The 19,937-nt window shown below is 50.3% G+C and overlaps 1 protein-coding gene across 5 annotated transcripts in view; it reads right to left on the bottom strand.

Annotated features, from left to right (window-relative positions):
• LOC136371027 (protein CEPU-1) overlaps positions 1 to 19,937 on the bottom strand; it is a 357,472-nt gene that overhangs the window by 20,459 nt on the left and 317,076 nt on the right. For all 5 annotated transcript variants that reach the window (XM_066334816.1, XM_066334819.1, XM_066334818.1 and 2 more), the window contains one exon: positions 7,049 to 7,174. In XM_066334816.1, the coding sequence (XP_066190913.1) occupies positions 7,049 to 7,174 (126 nt within the window). The remainder of the gene's footprint in view (positions 1 to 7,048; positions 7,175 to 19,937) is intronic.

Here is a 19,937-nt window from a genome sequence, read left to right as displayed (position 1 = left end):
GGGTTTTGTCCTCTTTGTCCCACCACGCCATTAACATATCCCATTCTCCCCGCAGGGAAATGCCATGCAGAGCACGGATCAGGGCATTTGCAGCTCCTCTGTGGGTATCACATTTGTGGGAAAGGTGCTCAGGGACCAAGGGGATAAGGCACAGGATAAAATTTGAGGGTGCAGGCAGGGCTCCCTGTTTTTGCCTCCTATTAGGGCAGCAGGCAGCTGCTTCCCCAAACTGCTTCCCCAAACTGTCCCCTCTCTGCCTCTGGGAAAGTGTGACACTGCAAAGCTGCATTTAGGGAATGTCTTGAAACCAAGAGGGTTTTTTTTTCCCTTTTCTTAAGGGAAAGACATTGCCTCATTTGTAGCTGGAAGGGGTCTTGTTATTTTTGTACCAAGATGCATATTTTAGAGGTAGCTATGCCAAATATGCAAAATCAGCTCTAAGAGTTCATTTCCACCATGCAGGGAACCAAAAATATTGCTTTTATACACATGAAAGTACATAATCTCCCATTGCTTTGGAAAAGCAGGAGGAACTAGGGTGCATCAGAAAGGGAAACGCTAAAAGAAGCTCCCCACATGGCACGCTAACCAAGTTTTAGTCATTCCTTGGAAAAAGAACAACCTGGAGCCCATGACGTGATTCCACCAGATTCTGTCTCCTGCTGGGCCAGATCCCACACCCATGGGAGCTGATGGGGAAGCTGCTGGCATTCAAGGCTAAATATCCTCCTGATTGCTGTCAGGATCTCGCTGGAGGTCACATCTGTGAATGCACACTCTTCTCAAGCAGCCCATGGCAATGCCAGCTGCCTCCTTCACCACAACCACACAAAAAAAATCACTGTCCATCCCAGAGTTCTGCTTCTCCACAGCCACTTCATTCTATTTATTTCTCCTGTTTGTGTACCCTACATGATACAAGCAGAGCTGGACCACAGCTGACCCTTTGCCCGGCTGCTCTGTCTGGCACACGTTGATTAAACGAGTATCAAAAGTGGTGGCAGATTTACAGGTTAACAATGATTTAGTGGAGAGCACCACAGCCAAATTAATGCCGGCTATAATGTAGTTTACCTCATTAAACAATGCACACCAAGATCCTGTCTGTTGTAAAACAATTGGTCTCTGAAGCCTAGTGTTCATCTTCCAGGGTTGCTGGGAGATAATAAATGGGTAATATTCCGGCGATAATGGTAATGGAGTCACGGCTCAGAGCTAATATTATGGCAAAGCAGTAATTATTTCAACAGTAAACAAGGGGACGGTTGAGCTGCCGACAGGATTGGAGCCAGTTGAAATGCTCCAGTTAATACAGTGGAGCCCAGGTCTGCAACTGCCTCTTGAAAGGAGAACAGGGTGCTTGGTCATCAAGTGGGTCAGCTGAACCTCTGCTGAGTCACTCAGGCACCAAAAGACAGAAGGAACACGTGCAATAAAGCAAGGTGGGACAGCACGTACAGCATGGTGGCCATGCAAACCCAACCCATCCAATCCCAACCCATTCATACCCTACTCAAGCCATCCAATCCCAACCCATGCAATCACAACCCATCCAAACCCAACCCATCCATTCCCAACCCAATCCATCCCAACCCAACTCATCCAAACCCTACTCATCCAAACCAAACCCATCCAAACCATACTCAACCCATCCAAACCCAACCCATCCCAACCCATCCCAATCCAACCAGAGCTGGCAGCTCAGGCTCTGCTCTGTGCTCCATCACACAGCAGGATCACTCATTTCCCCTCTTTGACACACCACACATGTTGGCTCGAAGCAAATCTCTGAAGCAGAAAAGAGGCAGAGCAGAGACATAAGACCCTGGATGAACACAGAAGGAGCCTTACACGAACCATCTGCTCCCTCTGAGAGGTATTTCCTTGCTAAAAGGGCCAGCAGAGGACATGGCTCTCTGGTCTTCCATTAATGAAGTGACATGAGGCTGGGCTAACAGGAGCAATCTCACAGCACGTGCAGCTGATCAGGGGAGGAACAAGGCAGCATAGAAGCAGGCAGAGATTTTCCTGCCCAAGTGGATCCCCTTAATCCCTGTGCCTCCCAGCTGGGCTCCAGATCCAATTTCAACCTGTAAGTATCCTCTGCCTTTTCTCCAGGGAGGATGAAGATGGCAAGCAACGTGCTTAATGGACAAACCTCTGATATGGGAGGATGTGTCCCTTTCCGAGGGACAAGCACCTCTTCAAGCTGGATATTTTTTGCAGATGTTTGTCCTCTTGTTTAAGCCTTGCCAAGGGCCAGGGAGAATCAATATATCCAAATATACCAGACTTCTCCCAGAGCCCCTTTGCTGGTTTGCTGCTGATGTATAGACAGATGATCTCATGAGACCTCTGCCACATCAGGCCACCGTGTCTCATCTATCTTAAGTGTGTATACGAGCTGTGATTACTGCTGCGTCTGAGTGCCTCACGTCTGGAATGTGCTTATCCTCCTGCAGCTCTGGGAGGCAAGGGACTGCAATTGTACCTCTTCCAGGGAGGCTGTGGAGGTTAAACGGGCTGATCAGGAGGGATATCCTGGATGCAGCCACATCAGGATCAGCCCAGCATCTCCCCAGTCTCTGACTTGGAGCGCTGAGGCATCACCTGCCCCACAAATGACAGCTCAGCCTCAGATCAGGGCTCAGGCTCTGCATGGGATCCAGCTTTCAGCACCCAGCTTAATCCTGAGATTAATGAGGGATTCCCACCACAGAGGCGTCTCAATCAGACCTCTTACAAGCAAATATACCATCGGCCAAACCATAATGTTTTCCTACCCTGGCAGCCACTGTCTTAAGCCTCACACCAGAATCCATCATACTACAGCAATAATCAAAAAGCAATTAGATAAAACCATGGCAGAAAAGTCCATCAAGGGTCATTAAGGATGACGACTTGGATGCAGCCTCTGGCTCAGGATGTCTGTGTGTGGCAGAGAGGTGCTGGATGAGCCAGTGGAGGGATCTGCATGCACACATCCAGCTTTACACCCTTTCCTTGTGCCCCTGGCCCTGCCATGGCACGATAACCCCATTTGTCTGCCCACAGAGCCCTCATCATCATTACTGCTCAACTGTGCCTGCTCCTCATGGGACAGAGACTGCTGAGCCTTCATCCCTCCTCGAAGATCCCTCACTTCAATTCCTTGGCACATTTCCTGAGCTTAATGCGAGGCATGACTAGTTTTGCGTCTGCAGCACAGATAAATATCCCCTGGTTAGCTCAACATGGTGCCACTCTCTCTGCCAGTGCCTTGGCGTCACCCTGAGCCCGGTGGCCCGGGATGCTGTGCTTTTTCCCAGCCAAGAAACCCCAGCCCTCATCCCCCGAGAGATGAAAACTGGCCTGACAATATGACAATTGCCATGACAACATCAGTTACCCCCTAAAAATAAATAAAAAGCCCAGTAACTATGGAAACACCTGAGTGACCAAAACCAGGCTATTAACTAGAAGACCTCGCCGCCGTTTACAGACAGCACCGGCATCGCGAGGCTGGGACTGAAATGCAGCCAAAGCCTCAGGAACAGGGGTGTGCTCAGCACCTAAGGGTGCAAAGGGGATGTTTATGGGCACACACAGATATGCCTTTCAGACCTCTGAGGGCAAGTCTATGCAGCTTCCACCTCCTCTGGGCATGTGCTGCTTCCTTCACGCCGGGTGTTATATCCTGTTATCTACATCATTGTCTCCCTGTTTGCCTCTTTTGCTCCCTCCCTTTACCCTCAAGATGCCTCTCTGAATCACCATCCCAAGGGTCTGGGCCCCACAGAGGGGCCAAGAAGGGATGGAGCTGCCTCATCCCATGCCAGATCTTGGCACCTCACAGTTGTTTCAGAGACTTGAGTTTTGAAGCCCCGGTGCCTGGCAGCTCTGCTGGTACTTGTGGTGCCAGGACAGAGCCTCAAAGCTGTTAAGCCTCCTCTGCTGAGGCAGAAGAAGCTGTGACTCCAGCAGCTTCACTTCTTTTTCTACCTCAATCTGTTCAGCTGCGTTAACAGGAGTTGCTGTGACTTAATACAGCATTACTGGAAGGAGAAATAAAATAAGACAGAGAGGAGTGAGGCAGAGGGACGGAAGATAAGCTTTGTCACACCTTATTTAGACTAGCCACAGGCTCACAAAACACTTCTCCAGAGCCAACAGCCTGCTTTTGTTCATGTAGGAGGATGAGGATAGGCACAGGTAGGACCAAGGTCTGAGAACTGATGGAGGCACCAACAGGGCCAGCTCACCTGTATTTCACTTAATCAGAAGCAAAAAACTTTCTTTCTCAGGTTCACTGAGCTCTTGAGTTATACCATGAGCACGTTCTCCTCATCCCAGCTGCAGGAACTCCTCCAGCCCCCAAACTGAACAGAGCTTCCAAAATGGGCTTAACAGCTCCTAGAACATGGCAACAGCTGCAGGCAGGAAAATTCAGCAGAGTTTACCGGCCCAAGCCACTGAATGCAAATTCATTGGAGAAGAGACAGAACAGCCAAGCAGTCTGAGGAGCCTGGAGTGGCTGGCAGAGGGGCTTGAGTGAGATCAGTCACCAGGAAGCTGAGCTGCTCTTGGTGTATATCCTCTGAAAAGCCTGCCTGTGCACTCCCTGGTGAGCAAACACTTTTATTTGCTCCATTTCCCACCAAGAGGTGCACTGTGTGCTCACAGGTGCCAAGGAAATCATAAAACCTGTGAAGTGCCTTTGCACAGAGCGGGACTCACCAGTGTCAGCATGGGGACCTTCAGGCTCCCTGTGCCTGGCACACACAGCACTGGCACAGTCTGGCCTGAGCACCACTGCTGAGAGCCACTTCCTCACTCGCTGTGTCAAATTATGCACCAGCATTCTCTCAAAAAATTCTCCGTCATCCCTTTTCTCCATCACTTCAAGCAAGATGGAGGAAGACAGTGAGAAGGAGCAGGAGGCAGCTCGCTCAAGACTTGCCATGGGATGAGCAGCAGAACATCAACCAAGAGGGGCCAGCAGCAAGCTTTGGGTTTTGCTTGCTCCTCATGCTCCGAATTAGAATGTATCCTACTAGGAAAAGGGATACCATCCTGGCATTACTGCTACAGCACCTCTATGCATTTTCTCTGACTCTCATTTCAGTCTTCATGCTTCCCATCTTCATCTTTGCTGTGTGTGGTGAATGCAAAATGGAGAAGTAGAGGTTCCCCTTGGTGGCTTGGCAGGCCTAGGAACAGAGGAGCTGCCCACAGAGATGGGCAACCATGGAAGTTGTCCTGGGCCACCTCTGGGCTCATCACCCTCCATCAGCAGGAGACCAGGCTCTGGTAAATCTCCGTGATCATTTGTTCCCTTTGAGTTTTGAAAGCAGAATACCTAATCATGGCCAAAATCAGGAAAGAGCTGCTGCTGCAAATTACACAGCGCCACAGGTAATTTCTGATTAGCTCACTCTTCCTCTCCTGGTGCATCCTCAGTTTCCATAGCAGCTAAGTCCTAAGTAAAATGGAAACATCTGGTTCAAGCGCATGTAAAGATTCCCTGGGGAAAAAAACCTGCTGGATGGCAGCAAACATAGAAAATGGCCCTTGTGAAAGGCAGGGGCATCAGGAGCTGGGAGCCTGGTTAGGAGAGGATGGATGGCATGTGGGAGAAGGCAGCAAGGGGCACATGTGGGAGACGAGGGCTCTGGGGAGCAGGAGGGGATGTAGGAAGGAGAGTGGGGCTCTGGGAAAACAAGATGCTTGTGAAAAACAGGTGCTGAGGAGGCTGAGCAAAACAAAACCATGTTGTCAGGGTAGACAGGGGGAAGAGTAGGAAGAAAAGGCTTCAAGGTGGGAACACATGGACTGCCTCGACGATAAATGCTGCCTGATGGTGACACACAGTGACAGGAACTTTGATTCCATAGAGAAATACTCAGGGACGGGGAGGAGCACACGGATTCATGCACAGACCCTGACCAAAGCCACCAGCTCAGAAGCAAGGCCACCAACAGTGGATAAGCCAACATATGCTCTGGGGGAAGGGTTTGTAGAGGCTCCTGTCAAGGCAAAGGGCTGAGATGTCACCGACTCAGCTCGCTCTGCCTGGGCTGTGCACAGTGATGGATCTGGCCCAGCCGTTCTCTCCAGCACAGACAAACAGCAAAAAATCAATGGAGCTGCAGCGAGACACCGCAGCCCTCGTCAGGAGCTGGGCAGGGAGAGCAGCCACGGCGCCATCCGTCACTGCCGCCCCTGCATCGGCTCCTCGGGCTGCCGGACAGCCTGGCCGGGCGTCCCCGAGGACAGCCTGAGCCAGTTGTCTGGAACAAAAGCCCACGTTGGTGAAACCCCAGGGGAAGCACGGCTCTGAGGTGGAACTGAAGCGCTTAGACAGGATCAGAGGATCAGAGGCAGGCGTTGCCGCTTGGCCGCACGGCTCATCCCGCCCAGAGCCTCCAGATCTCACCCCTGGCTCACCCACGAGAACCTCGCAGCCGCCTGGGAATAACAGGGCAGCAAAATGCAAAGCAAATGCCAAAAAGCAGCTGGGAAAGGGGGTTGAAATTATACAGCCCTGCACGCCTGGGAATTTGCTTCCCAGCAGTCACACCCACACAGTTCTGCTGAGGGTTTGCTTACCAATTAACAAGGCCAACAATTAATGCTTCATGTGTTTTCCTGCTCATTTGCACTATTTACATTCTCCTTTGAAGCAACCTGTAAGAATTGCCTGAAAAACTTCCAAAACATGGCCAGACAAACACATTCACTGTGCAATGCAATTGCCACATGTAGGAACTCCATGATCTTTGTGCGTTCCTTCCAACGGAGTGTATTCCCTGATTCTATAAACCTCCAAGCACAACAGCCCCAACCTGGACCTACAGCCAGTCCAGACATGACCAAAACCATCAGTTCCTTTTCCAGACCACCAGGATGGATGTTCCTCCACCAAAGTCACCAAGCCCTGTGTTGAGCCACCTTTTTTTGGTGCATTTCACCTTCTCCTGGCAATGAATGAGCCACCAACCTCTCCCCAGCTACTCACAAAGAGTGCTGTGCCCTTCCCAAAATATTTCTGGCAACATTTGGTTCTTACCTTTGGGTGAGATGTGTCTCCAGGTGATTGTTGGGTCTGGCCTGCCCGTGGCTAGGCAGGTGAGGCTGACATTGCCGCCCTCGTTGATGGAGATGTCGGGAGAGATCTCGATGATTTTCGGAGACACTGCAACGATGCAAAGAGGAGAAGGAAAATGAAACTGGTTCTGCTTCAACTCAAATCTTTAACTGTGGGTGAAGGAGGCTGAATTTCCATCCTCCCTCTGCTTTGACAATCTATGCAATAGCCCATCAGTCTCATCTGACTTGGCAGCAACAAACAGGGAAAAGAGGGGGCAGAGAAGACACAGATAAAGTGGGAAGAAACTGTAGCTGGAGGGGATTCAGTCATTTTAGGGAGGCTCGAGAAGCTCTTCCATGGTGTGAGACAATACATGTTCCTACCCCACTTCCAGCATTCCTTGTGTCCTCTTAGCCATGACAAACTGTTCCTAGCAAAGCTGTTTCTTCCAGAGAAAACACAGATCATCCCGACCAAACTCCTGCAGCTTTTCCTGCAGCTGTGCAGGCTCTCTGCCAGGCCCTGGTAAGCACAGGAGCACCAAGAGGAGCTGGGCATGGAGAGAGAGTCCGCTGAGGAGCCTCGAAGATTGACCACCATGCAAAGGAAGGGAAATTCTGTGGGGATGAAAGCCATCCCCCTGCACTGGCACTGCCAGGAGCACTCAGGAGTGAGTCGCATACAGGGGATCCCAGGAGGGGGCCCAGGTACAGGATGAGGGTGATGAGGAGGGCCTGAGAAGGGATGAGGAGCAAGCAGGGAGCACTCAGCTCCTGTTGCTGCACGATCAGAGGACACGATGTGGCTGCTGGGGAGGGCTGGGGCTCCAGGGAGATCTACGGTGGGGATGTATGAGGGAAAACCATCACCTGCTGTTGTCTGCCTGCACCTGCAGAATATAATAAAGACCATCACCTTCCTGAGTTTATTCCCAGCCTTTCTCCGGAGCCTAGCAGGGACTGGAACCCCACTGCAGCACTCTGCAGGAGATTCACAAATCACCTTCACCTTCCACCTTTGCTGGGAGAGCCCCATTCACCCCTCAACTTGGGGCTGCAGCCCAACACTGCAATTCCTGCATCGGCCCCCATTCCCAAGCCTCCCTTCCCTGCCTCTCCCCACCTCCCACACCTTCCCGGGCTGCGCCAAGCCGGAATGACTGCAATGGCCTTGCACGCAATGCCTCTGCTGTGCAGGTAAGTAATTTATTGATCCGTAAAGCACTCCAAGACGCTCTGGAAGGGATTATGTCATGCCAGTGCCGTGCAATAAAATAAAAAATGATGGATTTTTTGTGAACATGATGGTGATTTAGGGTTTGTAGTTGGAAGTGTAGTTAAAGTACATTTTAAGTGGAAATCAAGGTGGGTAATGAATTATTCTCTGTTTTGAAGGGCTTCTGGGAGTTCATTTTTTTGCTGCTCTGGGCACGATGGCTAATCTGCTAATCATGCACTGGAGAACAACTCGGGATCAGCTGCTCCCAAACAGAGGGGGCTACAGGGCAGGACACTGGAGGGCACAAAGACAACACCTAAAGAAATATAAATACGCTCTGGTGTCACTAAGGGGACAGCACATTCCCCGTGGGACCACTCAGAGCTGGCAATGCTCTGCCCATGGCCAGGTCCATTGAGGAGATACAATTAATCACAACGTCATTATGATTGCCTCGCTGTGTTCCTGGTGAGGCTGGGACTGCCAGCCAGGAAATCCATGCGTGCTCTAAAAACACAGAGTGTAGGGTCTGGACAACAAAAATAGGCCAAGGGGGTATTACCATTGTCATTTTGAAGAGGTGGGAAGAGCCAAGAGGAGGCGCAGTGATCACCCACCTCTGCCTGGGAAGCAGCAAGAGCTTCCAGCTCTAAGTCCCAAGAAAAATAAAGCAGTATCCATCATCTTTAATACGCTGTTTGCTGCATCACAGAGGAACCTTTCTAATGTTTTTAACTGCTGAATCCACATCGACCCAATTCAGCTTGTTTTGCAGAGGCTTTAAAAAAAAACAGGGCAGACTTTAGACTGCCACTCCGGGATTGCACAGACCCATTTGCACCCACCCAGGCGAGAGACAAAAATCAACTGACCAGGTTATAAAACATAATTAAAACAACTTAAACTTGGGTTTGATTGATAGGACAAAGGGGGATGTCTTTAACCTGAGGAGGATTGATTTAGAACAGGTATAAGAGGTTTTTTTACAATGAGTGTGGTGAGGGTCTGGCACAGGGTGCCCAGAGAAGCTGTGGCTGCCCCATCCCTGGAACTGTTCAAGGCTGGGTTGGATGGGGCTTGGAGCAGCCTGGGATAGTGGAAGGTGCCCCTGCCTATAGCAGGGAGTGGAATTAGAGGTCTTCAACTTTCAACTCAAATCTTTCCATAGTTCTATAAAAAGCAGCTTGAGCTGCTCATGCAACAGGGAAAAAAAGTTCACCATAATCTGGCAAGCTCAGGACACTTTGAGGGAGATGCAATGTACTGTGCCCCATCTGGAATGAGAGGAGGCAAGAACATCTGGGAAGCAAACCAGAGAAACGTCACTGAAGCTGTTAACTAAATCTGGAATTGTCTATGCAGTGGTAGGATTTAACACGGTGGTTATTGTATGCTAATTAAATATTTGGATATTTAACTGCACAAACTATTCCAAATGCCTTTCTAGAGACACAACAGGTGTGTTGTAAGGCTTTTACCAGACTGGGGAGGGAAATCTTAATAAATAAATTATCCAAGTACGTATTTAATATTATTTAACAGTCACTGCCACTTCCATTCCCTCTGCACTAAAGGACTTTCACCAGCACTTGGCATTTCTGCAGCAGTGGGGCAGAGGAGACATTTCCTCTGCAGAAAGCAGGGCGCAGATGGAGCTGTGCCCCTTTGGGAATGAATAAATAAATAAAGCTAAGTAAATGCAGGCTTCCCAGGCGGGAGCCCTCTCCTTGCGGGCAGTCCTTTCGTGTTCGGCATCTCTCTCGCTCGGAAGTGATTAAACATGGCAGCGTTGGCCAACTGCTCCGGTGACACTGCACAGATTTCCCCCGGGGCAGGTTGGTGCTTTACTGATCCAACTCCTTCTTTCTTCCCCCTCCATCCTTGCCAGGGTTTTGGGGAAGGCCTCTGGGTGCTCTCAGCCCCCCATGGGTGCCCGGGGCACGCCCCTGTTTGCCCTGACGCGGTGCTTGCTCGTACACAAGGAGTCCCCAGGACAGAAAGCAGATTGCTTAAATATTTAACCAAAGCATATGGTGAGCTCCACGTTTGAGGGTGTTGAGGCAGGTGATAGATGTCTTTCCGGATCCAAGCATATGTGCTTGCCGGCACACATCTATTCCCTGGCGCACAGACGCCCTCCTGCCACTGGCACAGACGAGATCCCTGCTCTGCTTTCACCTCCAAACACCCGCTCCCGAGCCAGCACAGGTGCACAGCTCACACATCTCATGCCTGTATCCCAGTGCTGCACAGAGATCTTCACATCCTGGGAATGTGGTGGGGCTCCCCTGGCATTTCTGCCACCTCCTCTGCTGCCTCTCCCATGGCACACACTGCAGGGCTGAGGCCTTCCCTGGTTATTCCTCCAGCTGCCTTTTATAGCTCATCCCAAACTGCATCAACATCAGCAGCTTTGCCTCCTTGCTTAGGCCCTGCCACCTCCATTTCTATTTCCATCTCCATCATCATCACCTCCCCACACACCTTGCTGGCATGTACTGCCTGTGCTGCTTGCCTGGGCCGTCCTCTCCCTGACTCCGTGTCCCCACCTCTGTCTTCTGACACCCCAGAACCCCAAATTTCAACCAGGCATCAGGCTGAGTGGAAGGTGCATCTGGAACAACCTCTCTACCTCAGACTGGCAAGGAGACTTCAAATGAGCCTCACCAAGTTGCCTATACCTTTTCCAAGGAGCAATTTTTTTTTGCCTCAACCACCCCCTTTCTACTCACTTTTAGGAGCCAAGCAATAGTGCAGAAATACACCTGTGACCTTTCCAGAGTGGCAAACCCCTTCTGGTGTGGGAGTGAGGCAGAGCAGGTGCTCGTCCCAGCCAAGGGGTCTCAGCCCCTGGCACAGCCTAGGAGAGAGTGGCTGTCCTTGTAAGCCCAGCTCTGCTTCCCCTTCATAAAACATGCAAACCTCCATCTTTCAGCACGAGCAACATCTGCTCCAGATCAAAGGATACGACAAAGAACAACTATAAAAGTGTCTGGAAGAAAGAAAAAGAGGGAGAGTCAGACTTGTGTTCTGCAGGCGATCTGTGATGTGCACTGGCAGCTTCCTGAGCATCATTCTGACACTGCTCCTGCTTTTAGTAACAGCTTCTTACTGCTGTCACTCAGACTTCCCTGTGCTTTACAGAGGTTGCTGCCATGGGTCCTGCCACTGGGATTTGGTGAGGGGGAATCCTGAGTGTCCTAACCCTTCTTGCAGCAATGCTGAGTCAAACCCAGCCCCTCCTCTGGCAACTGAGGGTCTGCCAAAGCCAGCCAAGGTCTGCCAAAGGCAGGAACCCAAACCCAGCTCCAGGGCTCCTCCAAGTTGTAACCAGAGCACTCTGTAGCTGCCAGGTCAGCAGAAGGTGCAGTGCTGGCTGCCACAGTGCCAGGTACCTCCATGGTGCCTCCTCCCTCTTTTGTGTTCCAAAGCTTTCTGCCTTTATGGAGCAAATTGAGAGCCCTGTGCCTTCAATTACATGTGTATTATAATGGGCTTTTAAATCAGTTTGCGCTGCTCTAACACAATTATAGTTAAGAGAAAAGCAAGGAGGGCTTCATCTTTCTGTCATATCATCCTTCCATCATAACATCCTTCCTTCATATGATCCTTCCATCGTATCAGGACCTGTTTTGAGCCTTTCCAAAGGTGTGAGGAAGGGCAAACACAGCCTCAGAGCCTGCTCAGTCACAAAGGTTTGTACACAAACCCCTTGTGGGTGCCCACCCTGCTCCCCAGGGCTGCCTGGACCCTGGGCTGGCACCACCACTCCCATCCTGGGTTCAGCACAGCTTTCCCAAGGGATTGATCCCCCTCTTCACAAACCTGGCAGCAGCCAAAGCCATGAAGAAAGAAGGCTGGAAACAAAGAGGACATACATAACGACCTTAATAAGCAATTAATAAATAACTAATGACAATTGCTCGTTCTAAAGCGAGGCGTAATGAGATGTGTCATACGGCACCGAAATGTGTCTAAATGATTTCCCAAACAGGTAACGGCTCCTGTTGCAGGGAAGCTTGGAGGACACGAGATTTTTCACACCCGTCTCTGCAGCAGGTTATACAGCACAGCATCATAATAACTCAGAGGAGGAGGGGGAAACAAGACGTTCCCAATCATTCATTAGTAAAGTATTTGTGAACGCGGGTATAATTCACCGCATAAACAGCAGGGTTTCTGCAGACAAACTTTATAGCTAAGTGCCAAAAGGGAGCCCAATCTGATTCCACTTACGGCAGCATAAATCAGCACTACTGCTGCAGTCAACAAGGGATACACCACAATAAACGTGCCACAATAGGAGAGTCGGGGCTCGAGCACAAGGATTTTTCCCTGATTTCTGGATGGGTCCAGGTCACGAGCCTGGATCAAGAGCAGCTCCCTAAGGAGGCAGGGTGCTGCCTCACAAGATTCACTCCCTTGTTTTCAAGATTCTGAAGGGATCTGCATCATTTTTCCTCACAAAGAAATGAAGAAAACACCTGACACCAAGCCCCGCACCTGTGGGGAATCAAAACAGAGTTTCTTTGCATGGCTATTAATAAGCAGCTTTAAGAGGAGGCAGAATGCCTCCCTCACGTTTGGGAGAGTTCTGTGTTCATGTTACAATGCCTGGAGGAAGATGTGGCACTGCTCTGGACTTCACTGCCTCCTTTAAAATGAGTCTAATGATGCTGAGGGAAAAGAGAACAAGAAGAAAGATATAAAAGCAAAGTTTTTCCATTATTATCCATGAAAAAATGCAGCCAAATAAGGAGTGTTTGGCAGTTCAGCTCCCTGTCTAGACAGATCTCATTTTCAACTCCACACACGCTGCACGGATCTAGTTTCCAGTTTTTGCACCCTGAGCCACCTGGGATTCCCCCTGCAAGCCAAGCAACGCCTCATGAAAGGCAGAAAATTGAAGGATCTCGAATCCTTAAGACACCTGCATCATTTTTCTAGCATTATTGACACCTCTCCTCAAAGCACGACAGCCTCTCTCACAACTGCCTCCACAGTGACCATCAAAGTGACAGTGACTCTGTCACACCCTGCCCAGGAGATGCAGGGTCCCCAGCTCCTCTCATTCCACTGGGTCCCAGTGAAGTCTCCATCAGACCCTTGGGAAAATCCCTGTGTGGGGACGAGCCAGAGCGTGCCGACAGCACCCCAGAAAGTTTGAACACGACTCGTGGTTAATACAAAGCTTGTCAAACCCATCACCTCAAAATGCTGGATGTCTTTATTAGATTCCTTTATCTCCCCCCGAGATCGGAGGGACACGACGAGATGATTCTCGGCGGAGATGTCATCATCCAGAAACTAATTAAAGGCTGCGCGGGAAGTCGGGCCACGCGCACTCTGGAGAACAAAACGCATTAGCAACCCGAGCCAGGGAAAATATTACAAGTGAACTTCAGATCAGAGAGGGCGAGTGAGGGATTTCACAGCAGCTCTCCTCATCTTTCCTCACACTCATCCCTACATTCCTTCATCCTCGATAGGTCACCCCACCTTGGGGCTGGTTAGGACCAGCCTGGGACCTGGGGGATGCAGGCCAACAGGCTACTTTCCTCCACCATGGGAGAAAATCATGATTTGTGGATTTCCCATTAGTTTTAATAATAGAAAAGCCTCCTTGCTGCCAGTCAATAAGTGCAGAGAAGGATGGATGGATGCCGGCTCTGCCAGAGTGCTCCTGGCAAAACCCTCGGTCTTGTTGGGTCTCATCCCTCCATCAACATAATGACAAGAATTTCTCATCCTTACAGGCTCATTAAAAAGACAACAACATATGAAATTATAAGATACCCAGAGCCTATGGCCACAGGAACTGGATGTGAGGGCATTTTGCCATGGGAATGGATGCACAGATCTAGTTTAGGATGTGTCTCAGGTGGGTGTACCTGTAGCCCTTCCCAGACAGCCTGGAGTCTCCCATTCCTACAGACAAATATCCACAATATTGCTCACCTGATCCATCAACCCAGGCTGTCCTGCTAAATTCTGCACAACCCCCCAGCTCCCCTCCCCCCAGACAGACAGAGTGGCTGTGCCCCACCCTTCTGCTCCCCACCGTGCTCCTGGAGAGCAGGGGGGCTCTCCCTGGCCCCTCCAGCTCTCTGTGAATGCAGAGTGGCCATCACATCAAGGGCTGAGCTTGCTGAACTGCCCCAGTGCCACTTTACTCCTCAAAAGGGACCTGACAGGAACAAAGGAGCTCAAACATCCTTTCCAAAGATAAATCAGATGCTCTAATGCAGCCTGCATCTCCAATGAATATAGGGCAGGTGTCTCTGAAGTGAAGTATTAGTTAAAATGATGCTCTTTAAATTACATTTCGGCTATTTCAGGCAGACAGGTTGTGTGTGGGTTGGGCTGGGTTTTTTTATGATCTATCTAGAGGCTTAAAAAGACACGGAGAGAAATAAATCTCCCTTCCATTAAAAACACACTATACTCTTGCATATTTGTTCCTATCTCGGCGCTCTCACTCTCGTGCTCCCTTTCCCCGGGCTGGAGCACAAAGTGAGTGTTTGTGATTACACTTCCACGCTGACACTCAGCTAATTCGAGGAGCTGCCAGCCCGTGCCCAGGCGGAGCTCACCCGCCCTCGCAGGAGGACGAGCTGTACTTCCCCAAATGCCTTCCTGGACCCGGCGCCTTTACTTCAAAAACCATCGAGATCCCTGGTGTTAATGTGGAACCAGGCAAAAGCCCTAAGTTTTGATTGAGTTTGGATCTTCTGAGTCTATCCATGCCCTTTTTGCCTCATTTATCTGTTTACATCCCTCCACTGCCAGCGCTGCCTGTCCCCAGACAGCTCCTTTCTTCCCATACTTCCTGAGCCCCAGCTCTTCCAGGTGCCTCTGTGCTCCAGACGGAGCTTTTACTTCTGCTTGGGCTTCTTCTCATCTTTGCCTCTGACTCCAGTTAAAAATTAATGGATCAGGCAGGGAGTACAGCCCTGTTATTGTCTGATTAGTGGTCTGGAGGCTGCTACTTATGCCCAGACTCTGTTTGTCTGGGAGAACAGAGTGGGAGAACAAAGCCTGTGAAGTGCGAGAACAAAGCCCAGTAAGTGGGAGGTCAGCAAGGTCCAGCAGTTCAAAATGAACCGCAGGTGAGGTGATCCATGCCTCCGTGTGCTGCCACTCCTCCTATCCCCATGGGAACATACTTCTTGTGATTCATCCATCACTCCAACAGAGACAGGTCTACCTTCCCAAGGATGCCCTGATCCATTCCTTACTATTCTTAGTAATTTCTTTACATCCCTGCTTTTTCAGGCTCTCCTTCTCGGGCTCCAAGGGCCCCCCACTCTTCTTTACTCCTCCCACAGAATATTTCTGGTCCTTCACCCTATCTCAAGGCACACTTCTAGGCCAACTCACAGCTGCCCCATGCCCAGGGACCAATCCAAATCTTGACCAAAGGTGCCAGGAGCAAGCAGGAGTGCAAATCTCAGTGATTCAGAGTCTATGGGATGATGCACACTGTCCTTCCCAAGCCTTCCAATGTGGTTTATCCCTATCACCAAGACACCCTGGGAGATAAGGGAGTGGTATCATTCCCACTTCACGGATGGAGAAATGAGACCCAAAGATCAAATAGGCCAGAAGCCACTGTTCGGATCAACGCTCTGCAGCACCTGCCTCTCAGCTCTGTGGAGCTTGGAAAACTACATAAAAAGGCACAGGGAGAGTGAGAGGGGCTGCCAGGGCAGGTATTTCCATTGGGCTGCACGGAATGAGAGCTCCACGGTTAAGAATCAGTCACCAGGCCACCGAGACACAGCCTCACATCCCTGCACACAGAGGGGCAATTAAAGTTCCAATCCCCAATTTCAACACAGCCAAGCAACATTTGAGCGAGCTCAAAGCAAAGGAAAAGGAAGGAGCGACGGTCCCACAAGGGAAGGATATCGATGCGCCTGGAGAACATGGGGGCTGTTCTCCTTTCCCATTAGGACTGCTCCTTCATTTCCTGCTTCTCCTAAACAAAGCCCTTGAGCCTTCTTCTTGGCCACACTCGTGCCTCCGAGAATGCCAGAAAAGCCACAGGGAATTATCCCCGCCAGAGCATCCTTAATTTCCCTATTTGTCTTCCTAATGCCCAGCCTCATCGCCAGTACCGTCTATTCCCCATGTGCTCCTACTTTACATGGAAGAACTATTTTTACCCCATTCTTCCTATCCCTCTTTTTCCTCCCATTTAATCATTTGGAGGCTTTTTATCCACACTTTCCTTTCCTTTCTTTCCTCTTTCCCTTTCATTTTTAATACCTGTGGTTCTCCGATTCAAAATCATTACTGTTTTTAACTTGACTCGAGCCTCTTAATTAAGTTACTTTCCATTATTTTTTATCTAGTCCATTTGTCTACATCCCCCGCACCCTCCCTAATTCTCCCTTTCCTCCCCAAGGCAGGCTGGGTATGAAATCTTACATTTCCATTTGGCTAACAATCACTTTGAATTTTTAAATGCTATTAAATTGGATCACACCAGTCACTGGACTGGAGTTGTCGAGCTGTGATATTTACTCGCGCCAGTCAAAGGGAAATGAAATTGTGGCAGCGCAGGGAGGGGAGGCGACGGGGGAGCCCAGATTTATTCTGCCCGCCGTCCTCGCAAACAGGCACAATCCCCTCGGATTTCTGAGCCAGTTCAAAGGAAACTCCTAACGCTCAACCATGAACGCATTGTAATGTCTTTAATAAATCAATTACTTGTTGGCAGGGAAGTGTCACTGCATCTCCAATCCTCATAATCACCTCAGCCTTGCTGTGTTTTAAGTGCGGGAAGCCCACGGAGGTAGATGGGGAGCCAGGAGCACCATCAGTGGGAGGGCAAAGCACAGAAAGCTCCACTCCCTTTTGCCAGGAAAGGCCAAAATGTGCAGGAAGGATTTGCATTATGTAAAAACACACACACAGACACACGGAGTGACCCCCAGCTCCAGGGTAAGGACACCACGGTGCTGCAGGGACCCTGCCAGCTCTGCATGAGGCTCATCCTTGCCAGGGCAGCTCCTGGGATGAAGGAGCTCGGAAGGGATGACCACAGCAGGTTCAGTGGAAAAGGTGTTGTGGTAGTAAATGCCTATTCCAGGAAATCAGCCCCTGCTCCTTCCTGCCCAGTGCTGAGCAGGGATATATCGTAAAGCAGCGTTTTCCCGCTGCCCCAAGAACCAGACAATCTTTTGCTGCACTAATTCAGACCCTGAGTTTTGTGCTTCTGCTTCAGGAGGGTGCCATATTTCAATTTTACTAAAAGAGGCCTTTTCCACTTGAAAATTTGCTAAAGGGAGAGGGATTTGATTACAAAGCAGCCCTGGCCAAATCCAACCCCTCCTCCTCTCCCTGTGCCGACAACATCCTCCCCTCCACAACAACAATCATCTGAGCACAAACAGACAACAGAGCTTTTCAGAAAGTAATGAACTCCGGTCGGAGCCAAGGCAGGAAGGGTTTAATGTTCAGCACACAGAGCTTGGCGAGGCCATCAATTATATAGCCCTGCTGCTGAAGGAGCAAAAAAAAAAAAAAGAGAATATTTCAGACAGACTCGGCCAAAAAGAAAAGATAGGGAAGGAAATCACTGTGAGAGAGATTTAATTTCACAAGCAGAGAGAAGTGTTTGCAAAAGAGGAGGAGGATCAAAGGCTGAAGCTCCCAGGCTGGCTGCGAGGAGGAGGGATTACAAGGAGGGCAAACCATGGAGGAGACATCTCTGTTGATGCCTTGTGTCAGTGCTGGGCCAGGCAAGGAGAGCCCTGGGCACAAACTGGGGAGTTTGTTTGCTACAGGGGCCCAGTGGGAGGAGACTGGGGCAGGGAGGAGGGTGGGTTGAGACCTGTTCACAGGACAGCACAGGGACTGTGGACTCTCCTGCCTCATCCTGAATCCTACCCAGGAAACTATAGAAGATGCTGCCAAAAAGGAGTCATGAAATCCTTTGGGCATCTCTACTAGAGGGACCAGTAACCCAGAAATGAAAAATCACAGAATCCCAGAATGGTTTGGGTTGAAATGGACCTTGAAGATCATCTCATTCCACCTCCTGCCATGGGCAGGGACACCTTCCACTGTGCCAGGGTGCTCCAAGCCCTGTCCCACCTGGCCTTGGGCACTGCCAGGGATCCAGGGGCAGCCAGAGTTTCTCTGGGCACCCTGTGCCAGCCCTGCCCACCCTCCCAGGGAAGAATTCCTTCTGTATGAGGGTATGGATTCACCTAAAACAAGAACACCTCTCCACGCTGTCTCCTGCACCCAGTGGGGCTGTGCTGAGCCCTTCCAGGGATCCAGTCATGGACTAAGAAACAAATTCACCTCCTTTCTGAGCGACAGGACAAAGAAGTTTCACTGTTGTCTCACAGCAGGCACAGAAAACTCATACCAGAAATATTTCAAGACCAAATTTCAATATCTTGTTTATAGCTCAAGAATCACATTTCCACATCTTTTACAAAGATCCTTGCCTTTTTGTTTTCCATTTCCTGCTTCGCCTTGTCTTTCTAAATCTCTTTCTTCTCCATTTCATTACCAGAACAGAAAGGAAAACAAAATCATAACTCTCCCCATGTTTCAGTGCAGCTCCTTCTTCCCAGCTTCCCCTCTCCTTCAAAACCCAAGCAAGAACAGGGTGAATAAAACCACATTTTCCACCCAGTTTCCCCCTTTATTCTCCCAGTGACCTCCCCCAGCCTGTCCTCATCCCTGGGGATATTTGCTGGAGGTTCTCTAGCCCTCAGAGGCAGCAGGGCTGGGCAGCTTTTCGGCAGCTGTTCCCTTGGCCTCTCCTTTATCTCCAGCATTGTGTTCACATCTGCTTCCCCCTCTGCCTCTTTCCCTGCTGCTGGAAGTCTGCTTTTAAATCACTGCTCAGCACAGCAGCTGCCAGGCACAGGTTCCATGCCCCGTTTGGATGGGAGATCCAAAAGCCGTTTGCAAACCTCCCTCTGCCTTTTTTCTTCTCTAATTTTCTTAATTTTTTTTTTTTTTTAATCTTCCTGAACCTGCCAGTCCTTCCACACTGCTTTCCCCTCCTCCCTTTTGGCTGTGGAGCTCTCTTGGCTCTGGAAGCATGTTCAGACACCTGGTTGCTGGCAGCGTGGGGTTTGGCAGCAGCTGGCAGCATGCAGCTCTCCGACAGGGAACAGGAGGAGAGCAGGGATCACAGTGGGGGTCACAGCTACCCACCGTGGCTATCAAGCATGTGCTGGTGGCCACTTGCACTGCTCCTGGCTTGTTGGTGGCTTTCTACCACCCACATCCCTCTGGCTTTGCCTGCAGCTTTGGCCAAGGCCACTCCTGGTTTTGCTGAGGATTTGTAAGGTAAAAATGCAGCACAGATTTGTGCAGCATCATTCCGGAGCTGGGAACACATTTAGGACAAGGCATTGCCATCTGTGGCTCCCTTCCTCGGCAGAGTCCTGCTCCCAAGCAGGGCAATTTTGGCGGAGCAAGGCAGCAAACCCTGGGGAGCAGAGCCAGGCACGTGGAGGGCTGGATGCCTCACTGCCACCCTGCCCACGCAGCGGCTTCAGGCTAAATTCCCATTCCAGATTGCAATCTCCCTGTGCTACCAAAAAAAGAGAGGGCTACATCCTTCCGGCAGTAACGTGCAAAATTCCCTGAAAAAACTTGGCTGATTCCTCCCCAA

Source organism: Sylvia atricapilla, chromosome 23, assembly GCF_009819655.1.
Source record: "Sylvia atricapilla isolate bSylAtr1 chromosome 23, bSylAtr1.pri, whole genome shotgun sequence".
Lineage (NCBI taxonomy): Eukaryota > Metazoa > Chordata > Aves > Passeriformes > Sylviidae > Sylvia > Sylvia atricapilla.
The sequence above is the reverse complement of the archived record's forward strand: the minus strand, read 5'-3'. Positions and strand labels throughout refer to the sequence as shown.